At 46.3% G+C, this 14,804-nt stretch overlaps 1 protein-coding gene across 3 annotated transcripts in view; it reads right to left on the bottom strand.

Moving 5' to 3' along the window:
- Nucleotides 1-14,804, bottom strand: part of LOC138521652 (uncharacterized) — a 225,857-nt gene that overhangs the window by 47,542 nt on the left and 163,511 nt on the right. For 2 of the 3 annotated variants that reach the window (XM_069634639.1, XM_069634640.1), the window contains exons 4-5: nucleotides 4,880-4,950; nucleotides 3,945-4,259 (exon numbers count right to left, since the gene is read on the bottom strand). In XM_069634639.1, the coding sequence (XP_069490740.1) occupies nucleotides 3,945-4,259; nucleotides 4,880-4,950 (386 nt within the window). The remainder of the gene's footprint in view (nucleotides 1-3,944; nucleotides 4,260-4,879; nucleotides 4,951-14,804) is intronic. The other variant, XM_069634641.1, reaches the window with a different exon arrangement.

Genomic DNA, 14,804 nt, shown 5'->3' with positions numbered 1-14,804 from the left:
AGCCTTCCCTTTCTTCGCCTTCTGGAATATGTTTAGCTGCCTTCTTGACACAGTCCCACAGGGTATAAGTAAACCTGGCTAGGGTACAGGTGACATTAGTGGACTTTAGGACCATAATGCCTGAGGTAAAGACCTTGCAAGCACAAGCGTCCACTTTTTTATCCTCTCTATCTGGGGGAATAGAGGGATATGCAGACTGTCTGTTGGCAGTTGCCGCCTGGACCACCAAACTCTCAGGCCTAGGGTGTTTCCTGAGATAATTAGGGTCACTGGTTGATGGCCTATACTTTCTGGTAAAATTCCTATTGACAGGTGACCCAGATTCTGGAGTCTCACAGTTAGCTTCTACTTTCCTTTGGAGAGCCCTATGGAAAGGTAGAACTGTATTTTTGGGGATTCCGATCCAGGATGTCCGTCATGTCATCCTGCTCAAAGGTTGGTGAGGCCCTACTCCAACCCATGTAATCAGTGACCCTGTTTATGAGGTTCCTGTAACCTGAATCTGCATGTTCTGAAGGGTCAGGTTTGGCAAACTCCAACTCTGGTGAAGTATCAATACCACTGGCAGATTGGAGGGAGTCGCAAAGATCTTTCATTTTTGACTGTTTCAATTAATTCTCCAGGTACTTCTCTAGAGCCATATCCGACTCCCAAAGGAGAAATATCTTCCTCTGAGGCACTTTCCTCTTCAAAGATAGAGGACATTGACCTAAAAAAGTCAGACTTCGGTACTGGTTTATACATTTTTTCCTGCACCGGAATTTGCCTTGAGGGAATCGAAGGTACCGTCGAGGAGGTCAACGATTTCTTTGATACAAGAGTAACTGTCCCATTTCACTTCGGCGTCAAAGCGGTTGGCATTGTTGGAATCGTTGAGTGTTTCGACGGCTTATGTTTTTTTGCTGGAATCGGGGACCGACTCGACTCTCGGGTCGAAACCTTTGACGCCTTAGAGTCTGGTTGAGAATGACTGGTCTCCGATTTACTTCTTGCCGAAGTAGTTTTTGACCTTCCTGCGTCGTCCAGGGGAGCGACCGGGGTCTGACTCTTGCAAGGCTCTTTTGAGGGGTGGCCGAGGCCTCATTCTCAAAGATTCACATCATTTCCACCCTAAAAGCATTCCACTTCTGGGGGAATCCGACCTAATCGGGCATCGTATAACCTCTGTGGAGGTGTCTGAAGAAGAAGAGGGAGACCTGTGGCGTTTCTTCTTCGCCTTCTTTATTAGAAGAAGCCGAAGAATATCTCGATCGGCTCCTCGATCGAGACCTCTTCGAGTGTTTATGGTGAGTAAAATCTTTGGACTCACCAGATTTTTTATATTTCTTCGAAGAGCCCTTCGAAGCTTCCCGCCCCACCGCCAATTTAACATTGCGTTCGTGAAGAGCTTTTTCAGGCATAGACTGACAGGAGCCACAGTCATCGGTCCGATGGTTGGGGCCAAAACACCAAAGGCAGTCGCGGTCAGGGTCTGTGATGGACATTTTTGCCCCACAGTTGTGACATTTCTTAAACCCTGACTTAGGGGTAGAATAGGTTGAAGATAGAAATGTTTTCTTGAGGGAAAAAACTAAGCACGCTGTTATCTCGAAGCGAAGCTATCGGAAAAACGGAACTGAAGCCAACGGGCGCAGCACAAGCTATTTGTTACTACTGGTGACGTCGATACGCCATGGCGGGCCTTGAGGGACATCGACGCCACAACCTCATGCACAGCGCCCTGTGCCGAGAAAAAGTTTTACAAAGCACCGAAGCTGGCGAAATACGAATATCAGAGATGAGGAATACGTGGGAGGACACAAGCCATTCGAAATTGTTTTATAGATGTATTAACTACAACACAGTGCAGACACTAGATACTCTTCATATCATCTCACTTTGTTTATCCAGATTTTAAGAGGGAAATACGTACTTGAGATTAGCTACTTCTTCAATAATAATGGATGGAACATTACTATTTTTCATATGTATTACAGTTCATTTTTTCCCCCATATATGTAAGAACAATTTAATCATTAATTAATTTGAAGCCTCCTCTAACTGGTGTTAAATCAGCATGTGAAGAACATAGAGGAAGAAGAGGTCAATCCTCAATATAAAATTGTCTGATAAAAGCTAATAAAATATCCTAGAAACCAGCTATGTTCCTTTCACAGTATCCAGGGTCCTCTGTGAGATAAAATGCGGGAAGAGACACACAATATAAAACAAAGGGTTTGCTGGGGTATTGATGTTGCACTAGACAAGTAACCACCATAAAAAGTGTATTAATACAAAGAAACCAGTTAGAGTGGATGACAGGAAGTGAGATCATTAGAAACAAGGCAGCAACTAATGAATGCCAAGAAGTGTGTGATGATGCCAGTGTGAGGTCCTACATTCTTAAAGCATCTCACTCTGTTCACATCAGCTTAGCTGTTTCCAGCAGTGGATGAAAACACTGGAAGACAAATAAAGCTAGTCTGACCTAAGAATGTGACTAATATAGAATAGATTTGAAGTATGCAAACCATCGGGTTCCTATGCTGAAAATCTTAAGCTGGGGTGCCTGTCAGTTAAATGTTGTGAAAGTGAACAAATTATTCAGCAAACTCACTATAATGTGCCACTCTAGCGATAATAGCAACTGTCTGTCCAGGCATTGAGCCCCGCCCCCAAGCCCAACCAAATTCCCAATTCAACAATGGCATTGGATGCCCATCTTCCCCACCCTAACAGATCAGTTAAACATACACCAGATTACATTATCCGCCCAAGGTCCCTTCAGCCCCAGATATGGTGTACGTGGTCAAACATGGTCGATCTCAGACAAACTGCCCCAACACAAAACCAGCAAGATTACGTGAAACACACAAAAACCCTTTAATCCTGCAAGGTCCATAAATCACCTCAACCCACACACATCACATCAAACCAAGCCAGTCGTGTATTCAAACCTTTGTTCAATTCTGCGCTGCCAGTTCCCTTCATTCTGACAGGTTTCCTAAAATCATATTAGGTTCTCCTCTGCCATAACACATTGTGTATTAACAAAAACCAAATCCCCTCAAACCTTACTAGATTCCATCAATGAAACCAAACACCCTAAATCGTTGATAGACCCATCACCAGATCCTCTGAACACCCTAAACATTTTCAAAAATCCCTTTACCATTGCCAGGTTCCTTCAAGCCATTAGAAATTGCCTCCACTCCTGAAAGGTTTCATCAGCCTTCAACAACTCTTCTCAGCCCACACCAAATTCCCTCAAGCCCTCTCAACCTCTGCTAGATCAAATGAAGTCCTGCCAGATCACCAGACCTCCATACCTACTGTCAGATTACATTATCTCCAGCCAGATTTCTCCTAGCCCAGGTAGATTACTTCAACCCCATGCCAATTCCCTCAACCCCTTTCCAGATCTCCTCAGCCTTTATCATTATTTCTACCCTTGCTAGATTCCTTTAACCACCCGTGAGAAATCCCCAGCCTTAATCTGATGATCTCATCATCTAGCAGATGCCTTTGAGTCTCAAAATACTTTTTTCAAGCCCTATAAAATAACTATTCCACAGTTAGATCCCTTCAAGGCTTTCAAGAACCCCACATTCTCAGTCAGATCCCTAAAAGCCCTACCAGATTCTTTCAACTCCGACCAAAAAGCCTCAATCTCTGCTAGAGCTACTCATATTGTCTTGATCCCAGACAGATCCCCTCATCAAGCACCAGAGTGCTTCAAGACTAGCCAGTTATCCTCCAGCCCCAAAGGTATCCTGATAACTGCAACCAGAGCACTTACACAAAAGCCACATCCCCAAGCCCTACCATATGTCGAAGCACTGACACATCACTACATGCCCCCACCAAGCTTTACCAGACGACCCTAGCCATGCCAGATCCCCTCATGGCAAGTTAGGATACATCTAACCCACTAAGCTCCCAGGGAAAGCTGATCTGCTTCACACCTCGACGGGCGAGGCCCAGACAGGGGTGCCATCTGGTAGAGTTTCCTGGATCGTCTCTTCCCATATGGCGCATGAATCGTTGAGAGCCGCAGGACTGTCAGAGCTCTCTTCTGCATTCATCCAGTACTGGAAACCTCCTGTCACGCCGCTCACCCTCAGCATGCCCACCGGTGAGGGTTCTCGCACCTCCACAGGGGGGGTCTTCGGCTCTACTCTGGGAGCCTGCTGCATAAACGGGGGGACTCTGACTTCTGCTGGTGGCATCTTTGGCTCAGCGGCAGGAACTCGAGGTGGTAATGGAACCCGGATATTGACCTAGAGAAACAAGAGGAAGTTATTGAAAGCCTTGAATGGGAGTACTCTTATGCACACAGGTTTGTGGGACTCAGTGTAAACAGAGGTTGCCTCCTTCACCCACACACAAACTACATGCCTTCCTGTACGACCATCCAAGGTTACGTTACTTTTTCAATTAATACACCTTTTCAATTAATACACCTTTTCAATTGCCTTCCTTTTTGTGCACCTTTGAAATGAAGCATACACCTCCACATGGAGGGCAAGCCCTACTTACCCAGAAATCGTCCACATACTTTCACAAAGAGTCCAGCCCAGATTCCTGTACACACATCTATAGAGAAGCATGTTTCTGTTCACATTTTCGAATCATGTGCTATCCCTGTCCACACTCTATCATGGATACCTGCTCCATGTATAGATTTCCAAATAGATTGTCACTTTCTGCGACCAACTATAGGGCTCCTTACTCCTTAGCCACACTAACCCATTGGCCTTGCTTCCTGTGCACACTTACCTGTGAACCCCTACTTTCTGTTTGCCTAAAGGGTTTAGCAGCTCTTATGATTGGGTGAATCGGGACGCAACTAGCAGATGCCAGTGAGCTGAGGGATTACCTCTGCTAGTCAGCGCTTTACCTGCGATCCTGCATTTGACTCCAGGAATCCAACGAGGCCCTTCAGAAACTGGATGTTGCTTTCAGTCACATCTGTGGAGACAAAAAAGAAATGATTGCTTGAACATTGGGAGGCCGGTACCGCTTCTTATAACCACTATGCAACCATTCCCAGGACAACCATGACAAAACCTTAGAAGTGTGGTGTAGCCCTCTAGTATGTGGCACAATACAGTGAGAAGGGAGATTTAATTCAGTATTCCCTGCTGAAAGGGGGCGACACATAGCAACACTGTAGGGTTGCCACCTGATCAGTATTGTACTGTTATCGCTGATATTTTTATCTTAGACATTGTTTTAAAAAAAAAAAAGGAATAATTCTGTAGAAAATTAGAAGAAAACAGTTTTCCCCATTGAAGCCATAATGTAATAAGACATATGAGCATGAGAAGGCCCTAAGGGACTAATTTTAGAAAACGTGTTAATTGCACTGAGAGGACCGCATCAGCATGCACTTCCGTGTACCTTGATCCTCCACCTGTGTGATTTTCATCAGTCGCACCACAAAGTAAAAAATATGCATGCAAACTCTCGCAAAGAAAAGCTGTACACACATTGTTTGCACATCATATTGCAAAAAGTGTGTATGCCCCCCACAATCTATGGTTGCAGAAAGCATTTACAATGGTTCCTTCCTTCATCAGACTCGCATCCTAAATAGGAACTCTTGCTCAATCGTTCTATGGTTATCGCTATTGATCCCTACTGATTTACAACATAACTTCGCCAGGCCCAGATTTCTTAATTCACTTTTAATACCATGGAGACAGTTACAACTAAAATGGTCGTTGGAATTCGGTATTGAGTGAAAATGTCTTTTTCATTTTCACGAAAATGAGAAAGACCGATTTAGAAAGACCGTTCTGAGAATGCTCAGCGGTCTTTCTAAATAGTAACTGTCATGCCCCTGCCGCACACGAGTGTGCGCAGGAGCTGACAGGCTGATCGAGAGGGGCAGGCGTAGACAGGTTTAAGGTAAGTGGGGAAGGGCTGGGAGAAGGAGTGTCTCTACGTGTCCGCATGTGAGTAGTGTGGGTGGTTGTGAAAAACCCTGATTTCAAAGGGGGGGGGGCACATGCAGGGCCGGTCTTACACCAGACTGCACCCCAGGCAGGAAGCATCGTTGGCGCCCCCCCCCCCACACCGCTTAGTAAATGGACTGGCTAGTACCCCATCATTTCCCTCACCAGGTGGGCATTAGTGGACCATTTTTCGATTTCTAATTTTGGGCCATGGTAAGTCCGGCAAAGACTTAAAAGATGGCGTCCAGTTTACACGCCTAGAATTTGCACCACTTGAGCTTTAAACATCTTTGGCTTCTGTGTCACCCAATAGCGTCACCATTGACTCCGATGGGAGCTCATGGCAGTGATGTCCTCACACCGGGCCACTGATTCCTTATCAAAACGCTGGGGCTCGAGGCATGGCCAGCACTCGCACACCTGCCACATGCCAACCAATCCTCACACCCAATCTCCTTTATTTTATAAACAATTTGGGCTTTTCCCTTTTACTCCCTTCAAGGGGTGCAGCTGCTCATTGAATATTTCTTTAGGTAGACTTACCTTTCTCAATGTGTTTGAGAAAGCCCCCTTGATCCAATACATGCTGGCCCCCCAACCTCCCTGACTGCCCTCATCTTTTGCCTATTTCAGCTTTCACCCCGCACCACCTTTCCATGGTTACAGCCCACGATCGCCCCCTCCCTTCTGCTAAAGTGAGACTGATAGGCAGAGATTTCCTCCAGGAATTGAGGGAAAACTCGGTATGGAGGCAGGGCTGGAATCATGCACCCCCCTCTGTGCTGGGTACACAGGAGTGGACTAAGAACCAAAAGAGGCCCTGGATTCCTTTCTTTTAAAGCAAAATTGCATCTCGATTGTGCTGCACACAGCAATGCAGCACATTCTGCATGCCCTCAGAAAAACGGCCCATGGTTCACAGACTCCCCCACCAACTGCCCGTGGGAAATCGCCAGACTTACCTTTAGGCCAGTTTGCCACTCTTAGGGTACAGTGTGCTAGAACCCTGCCCTTGGGGACAAGACGAGTGAGAGAGCACCCCGTACCCAAGATAGGAGTCACAGAACACCCTGCACCCAAGAAAGGAGACACGAGGGGGCACCCTGCACCCAAGATAGGCGATGAGAGGGAGGACCCTGCACCCAAGACAGGAATCAGGCTGGGACCTCAAAGACCCGCTGAGCTGGTGCAGAGTCAGTCACACCTTTGGAACCTGAAATGCTTGTGTGAAGCCAGGTGCACGTCAGGCGGGTGCCTGTGACTGCAGGTTGCAAGCGATTTACTGAGCTGAGCTATCGATCCTTCCACATAGGCCATGACTCATCTGGTCAGGTGTCATTCAGTGCATCTGCAAATTCGACAGGGCTGGGGCAGACTGATACGTGAGGGAACAGCACCCTGCACCAGTGGCAGATTTAAGGCAAAGGGTCCTATGGGCCAAAATGACAGAGGGCCCCAAGTGGGCAGGGCATGGAGGCAGAGCCTAGTAGGCAGAGTTGCACAATGTTTAACTTTGGGATAGATGATTGATTCATTTTTTTTAAGTTGTTTTTTTACAGTTTTCTGTGTTCGGGGTCTGAATCTAGCTAGAGACAGCTGGGCATCCTCGCCAGGTTTTGCTCTCAATGGTAGTAATATTGAATGATTAAGCCTGAAGCTAAATTTGGAAATGATAGCGTTCAAGGCAATGGGCAATGGGAGAGGACATTACAGGAGGTGATATCATGGGATAATTCCTATAGCATGCAGATCCATTTTGTGCATGTCGCCGGTGTACCTAACCCACACACTTGCAATATCATTAAACATCACAGATGCAATTAAAGGAGTATGCCGAAACTATCGAGGTGTTATAATGGGTTATTTATAATGCGCTTAATACCGAGAGGTTTCTAAGCGCAGACCCGGGATCGAACCTGTGTTGCTCCGCGTCGTCTTGCTTCCAAGCAGAGCACATTGCCCCTTAGCTCTCCTCCTGAGACTACAATTATTAGATATTAATAATAGTGTCCATTCATATAGTGCACACCACAAAATTATCTTGGTTTGCACAGAAAAATCTGGCGTCCAGGATGGGGAAAATAAATGTTTACTCACATTCTTTTGCTTGACCCGTTTCTATAATGTGTATATATTGTCAGGTTCATTTATCATGTGATTTTTGTACTTGTCAAGGCATTGCTAGACAAATAATAATATACCCTTTCAATTGCCAAACCTTTAAAATACTGATATAAAGTTGCATACCTGGGAAGATTGTGGCTTTCATTTTCACTTCCTAAATGGTAAACTATAAGTCCCAGAATGCAAGTTAATGCCAACCTGAAAAATCTAGTTAGCCCACTGTACTTCCAGTGATTTAAGACCTGTAATAAAAGAACTTGTATAATAAACTCAGATATTGTTTATAATACATATGCTATTGGTTCTGAAACTGAATCTGCGATTTGTTAATTTTTAGTACACCGCACTGGATTCCCAGACTAGACATTTCCACATGGCTACAGAACCAGCCCGATCCCCTGTATTTTCTGGGTGAAGGTCTTCCCTGAAGGCCAGGATCAAAGCCCGAGTGAGCACCGCTTGCAATCAACGGCCTGCACTTAAGCAATATCTGGAAACGTTGAGCTGGTGGCATAAATCAGGCTTGTTATCTATGACTGACAGTTGACCGTCTCATTAGGTCTTAGCTCTGGGGTTTTCTGTCAGTGGGAGTTCTATGAGTAAACCGCTCCATAAGGCAGATGCACAGAGTGTGGTGAAAGCAAACTTGGTGGGCTCATGCGCCCACTCCTCTACAGCACTCCCTGCCTGGACAGTGTGGGAGAGGCAGTGTCTTGGCAAAGATGAGGGAGGGGGAATAGAGTGGACTGTAACCCAATGGGCATTTTGGCATTACAATTAGCTAATTTCAGTGGTTGCTGAGGGTACGGCTGAGGGGGAGGGGTTGTGTGGGTGCTGCACAGGTTTTCAGGGAAAGAACAAGAAGTGCAGGACATTTGGAAGTAATTCAGTTGTTATGCATGGGGCGTGTGTGTTGTGGAAGGGGTTTGAATATTGTGCAAGGGACGCAGAGGCTGTCGGAGGTATGTCAGAGGTGTTGTCGGGGATATAACAAATGAGCCCCAGGCTGCCAACCAAGGGTAGCATGGAGCCGTCAAAGTCCAGCACAGTGGAGTGCCCCCTGCTGCAGCTAAAGGCGTGCTCCCCTCTGAGAGCACACATAACTTGGGGGCCCCTAGCAGTGCCTGTGGGGGCTGCAGGGCCCCCCATTATGCCAATGCTGATGGGCTGCCCTGCACCACCCAAGCGAGCTTGGCGAGATCTGATTCCAGGCCTGGCTGTCACAACCAAATAAAGGGAGGCTTTTTCGTTGGCTGTAGCAGAAAAGCATGTGCAATACTGCGTTGTTTCAGCCTACGATTTTAACGTAATGATGTACTCGGTCTCTCAAATATAAGTGCACGGGCGCCCTGCTGAGACTGGGAAGGGGCAGATCAGGGCACAGGGGGCAGGAGACATGAGGGAACAGCACCCTGCACCGAGGGCAGGAGACGTGAGGGAGCACCATGCACCCAGGACAGGAGGCGACACACTTTCCTGCTGCTGCACACCCACTAGCTTTCCGTAATGTCCGACACGACAACGCCAGCCCCCAATCAATCCTACTCAGTGCGCAAGTGCCAACCGGGGCCCGGGGTCAGAGGGGAAAGTAGCAACAAATGTTGCTAATTGCCATTGCCCTGTCCTGCCTGAGGGCCGAGTCTGCAGCCTTCAGCAGTGTGCTAACGTGTATTGTAGCACTGCTAGAATACACGTTTGTTTTGTTTCGCAATTCGTATCATAACATTATTAAAATGAATGTTGCAGGCTGCTGGTGCGGCGCCCCTAGAGGCTGAATGACGTCAGGCAGCCACCTGAGCTGCCTGACACAAAGACCGGCCCTGGGTACATGTATTTCAAATATTAAAAGCTGCACAAAATCCGCCAAAACAAAATCGGTCTTTTGTTTCTGCAGCCTTTAACATTTGAGATTATCTCATGGAATCTAGAATTTATGACGTCTTCTTGTAACAGTTGTGTTGAACTACTCGCGAGACCCGGCAACACCGAGAGCTGCATGCGAGAGGCACGAAACGCTGGAGGAAGCAGCATCTGCATTTATGAGACCAGAGAGCCACGGAGCAGCAGCAGATCCTGGCACTCTTCCTACATGGGGAGTCAGAGACTCACCATGAAGACTATGATGAAGACCAGAGACTTGGACACTATATTGCAGTGAATACAACTGTGCTTAGCTACCACCTTTATTTATGCTGCCACTGGTGCCTATCAATAAATCTGAAGTTACAACCTTACTGAAGGTCTGGCCCTTTATTATACAACAGGTTGGTTCAGAGTAAGATGTCTATTCTTCCATAATCGATCAAACCCAGTATATTAGAAGCTGGACTCCTATGTGATCCACACATTGGTCTAAGTGGGCGGTAGCGGTGCTCCTCGTCTTTTTTTAAATTAAGTTTTACTGTTCCTATAATTTTATTTGAAAAAGAAACCATTACGCAATGGCTTTGTTTCAAAATAAGAGTGTAGGAAGAAGTTGAAACTTGCACTGCACTGAACGTTCCCTTAAACAGCAGGCGTGCTTGTTTGGGGGTATGGATTGCGTGTGGGAGGGGTGTGGCGATGTGGTTTGCGAGGAGCTGGAACAGGCCAGCAGCGAACATAGTTCCACTACTTCTTTTCGTACACTTCGACCACTGGATCCACAATGTACTTCAGGCCACATTCAACGTGAAAACCCTGAGGTAGGCCCATTAACCATGCGAACATTGATTTAATTGATCTGTATTTTTTTCGGTCTGTGATGCCACTCATTGATGCCTGAAATCCGGAGCGATGCCCTTCTTGCAATGATGCCTGAAACCCCATGTGCTGCCTCAATACTGCCTGATAGACTATGTGATGTCCCCACAGCAACACACAGCACCCACACACAAAGACCAACAACCAAACACAAAACCAAACAAAATACCCCCCTGCCCTTTAAACAGAGCACTGGTCAGTGCCAGATTCCTGACTGCACATGCACTGGATATCGCAGACTTCATCGCCACACAAGATCTTTACTTACTCGTGATATCAAAAACCTGGCTACACCCAGTCGCAGGCCCCGCCTTAACTGTAGACATCCACCAACGACACTATTTTCTGATAAGACAGATCACACTCCAAAGGGGTAGGGTTAGCCCTGATCGCCAAAGACTCACTAGTCATCAGAGAGAACAGTGACACGCCCACCTCCAGTGAAGTACTGTCCCTTAAAATTACCCTCTCTCACACCTCAACACTAACTACCCACATAATATACAGAGCGCCCAGCCCAATATGCACCTTTTAAGAAAACATTTTACAAGTCCTAGCCTTAAACACCAAGCCCTCCTCACAAATTCTGCTCGTAGGCGACTTAAATCTGGGATTCAACGACACCAATGACTGCAGCACCCTTTCCCTGACTAATGCTCTAACTGCAATTGAACTCTCCCAATGCATCCACAGCCCCTTCCACGCCAAGGGTCAGCTACTCGACTGGATTGTCCAAATTAATTGCCCCATCAACATCACCTCTAACGAACATCACACATGGTCAGACTACGTGATATCATTCACCCTCCCCTCACACAAGGACCCCCCCCAACACCAGCCACTGTAAGCTCCCCAACATCTCACGCAATTCAAAAAACAATCACAGCAACAAATGTCCTTCCTTTACTAGCTGAAATCACCACCTACTCAGCAACCATGACAGACAACCCGACAGCTCTGGCTAACATTTATAACTCAACCATAGCAAAAGCCATCAACACTGTGGCGCTGCTCATTCAACGGAAAGCCAGGCCCCTCTTGCACTGCAACTCCTGGTTCACTCCAGACCTAAAAACCCTGTGACAAAAAAAACAAGAAGCCGAAACCACCTGGTAAAAATCACCATTTGTCACAAGCAAAAGCAACTTCCTCTGAATAGCCAAAACCTACACAAACTCCCTCCTCCTGGCCTAATAATTCACATGGAATGAAAGAATCTGCAACTCCAGTTCTAGCTCGTATTAACCGTTTGCTATCTTATGCGAGCTAGAAACACCATCCATCCCAAAAGACAGCTGCAACAAAGACGAAGCATGGTGCGTTAGCATTCAAAACGCATTGGTTGGCAAATTGGACTCCCTTAAAAAAAGATTTGATAAAAACAGAACTCCCTTACCCCAACCACCCGCACCAAGACAACACCATCTCCATCTGCACCCCTGGGATTCCACTTCAAGCCAGTCTCGCCACAAGAAACCTTAAGCATCATCCAAAGCTTGAAACCCACAAGATGCCAAGGCAATACTTGTCCAGCTACCGTAATCAAGGACTGTGCCATAGAACTGGCACCCTTTATCAGTACCCTGATCAATGCCTCCTTCGCCACCTACGAAGTACCCACCAACCTCAGGACGCATAGGTCCTTCCCCTTCTAAAAAAAAAAAACTCTAGATCCTGACATCTCTACTAACTACCGCCCCATCACCACGGTCCCCTTCCTACTCAAAATACTGGATAGAGTAGCATATCTGCAAATCCAATCCTTCCTGGAAGCCAACAACCTCTTGGGCCTGCGACAATCGTGATTCAGACCAGGACACGGCACATAATCAGCTCTCCTGGATCTAAAAAACCAGATGGATGAAGCCAAACACACTGGCAGGGTCTCCCTCTGACTCCTTCTAGACCTGTCAACTGCCTTCGACCTAGTTGACCATGGCATCCTCTGCCAGCACTTCGCCTCAGCTGCACATTTCTCAGAACAAGCCCCTACCTGGATTGCATCCTTCCTGTCCAACATATCCTTCAGAGTGTTCTCTGACATAGCCTAAGCCCCACCCACCTGATCTCCTGCGGAGTTCCCCAAGGCTCCTGCGTCTCCCCTACATTGTATAATATTTTCATGAAACCACTATTTGACATCCTCGACAGTCTCGGAATATCTTAAACAAACTATGCAGATGACATGCAAATACTTATACCCATCTCTGGCAACAATACCACGGACTCAACTGCCCTAAATTCCATCTATCACACAATCCAAGCATGGATGGCTGCCAACATGCTTTGCCTAAAGAAAGAGAAACCCGAGATCCTCCTGACAGGCTCACAGACCTCCCTCAACAAACTTGACGACAATTACAAAGCCTTCTCCATTTACAGTATTACCATACCAGTTCCTGTCCCTAGACAGCTGCCTCACAATTGCGAGAACCCTCGTAGAGTCCAGGCTGGACTACTGCAATGTATTCTTTGCAGGCACCTCCACACGAAACCTGAACAAACTCCAGGTAATTCAAAACAACTCCCTCAGAGCGGCACTTAACATTCCAAAATGTGAACGCATCTCGGCGGCTAGGAAAAAGGGCCACTGGCTACCCATTAGGCAGCGCATCCTCTTCAAAACACTAGCCATCACACATAAATGCATAACCAACAAAGAACCTAGATATCTCTCACAAAACATACTAAAAAAGCAACCTTCCAGAATCACCAGATCGATCCACTCCAACTGCCTAACCATCCTACCCAACAGACTGAAAAGAGCTGGGGGTGCTAGCTTCCCTGCCCCCACAGCAGGACAGTGGAACAATGTCCCACATAAACTTAGAACAGAACCCTTACTTGGGGTCTTCTGCAAGCAGCTCAAAACCTTCATGTTCTCTCAGGACACCATAGCCGAGTGAAACCCAGACACTAGCTTGCGCGCTCTCCTCCCATTCTCTGCGCCACGCACCTACATCTATTTATCTGTCTCTCTCTCAGCACCTATATCTCTGTATTGGTCTCTCTCTACACTCCTGTATCTCTGTACATGTATCCCTGCAACTATATATCTCTGTAGTCCTCTACGTACTATTCATGTAACCATCGCCCTAATGCCTCAGGATTTGGCACGCAATACAAATGTTAAATAAATAAATAAATAAATAAATACTATCTCCAGGCACCTGAGCCATGTGTTACCATTGAGAGAGATTTGGCTTTATAAATGTGAAAAGCATGCTCTAATGGCAGAACTCTAAGTTTTTTCCCCATAACTCAGCATTGCTCCATTAACCTGTGCTACTTTAGAGGCTTGGTTTTTTACTCTGTTGGAGCCAGCTAAAACCCCGAGACAGGGTAACGCCTAGATAACAGAAAGAGGCACCCATTGCATTTTTTCTCCCATAGTCATTATAACACCCACATATATTTTTGATCTACTAACACACATAACCTCTGTTTCTTTTTATTGTTCACTCTTAGGTCTCTTGCATTCATACAATCTACAAACCCCTTAACCAAAAATGGAAGGGCCATTTAAGTTCTTGAAATCAACACTCCCTTTCGGCGTATGCCAGGATATAGATATTTTTCCCTCCCATCTTGGGGATGTCATCTGTCAACTTGCGTAGTTCTGAGGAGAGAGAGTTGACATATAAATGAAAGAGTAAAAGGCCTAAGACACATCCCTGCTTTACTCTGTGAGTAGACGACTGAAAGGGCGCCTTCCACCTCATTTACAGTGAACACGTGAAGTTCTTCATTGATCATCCTCATTTGCAACTGACTATGGTTAATGCCAGCAATTCTGTTTGAGTTATCCTTCGTATTATACAGTGAGTCAAAGTGTTCCACCCAACCTTTTGGATCAATATTGTCCACTAGGACTGAGGGTTTAAATTCTGCCTCAGACCATCAACCACTACATGCCAGAAAGCTTTAGGATTACCCAACATGGCTGCCTGCACCATTGTAGCCCATGCTTCATCCACTAGTTTTTACTTCCTATCCCTA

Source organism: Ambystoma mexicanum, chromosome 13, assembly GCF_040938575.1.
Source record: "Ambystoma mexicanum isolate Mex_15411 chromosome 13, UKY_AmexF1_1, whole genome shotgun sequence".
Taxonomy (NCBI): Eukaryota; Metazoa; Chordata; class Amphibia; order Caudata; family Ambystomatidae; genus Ambystoma; species Ambystoma mexicanum.
Note: the sequence above shows the minus strand (reverse complement) of the source record. Positions and strands in the feature narration are given on the sequence as shown.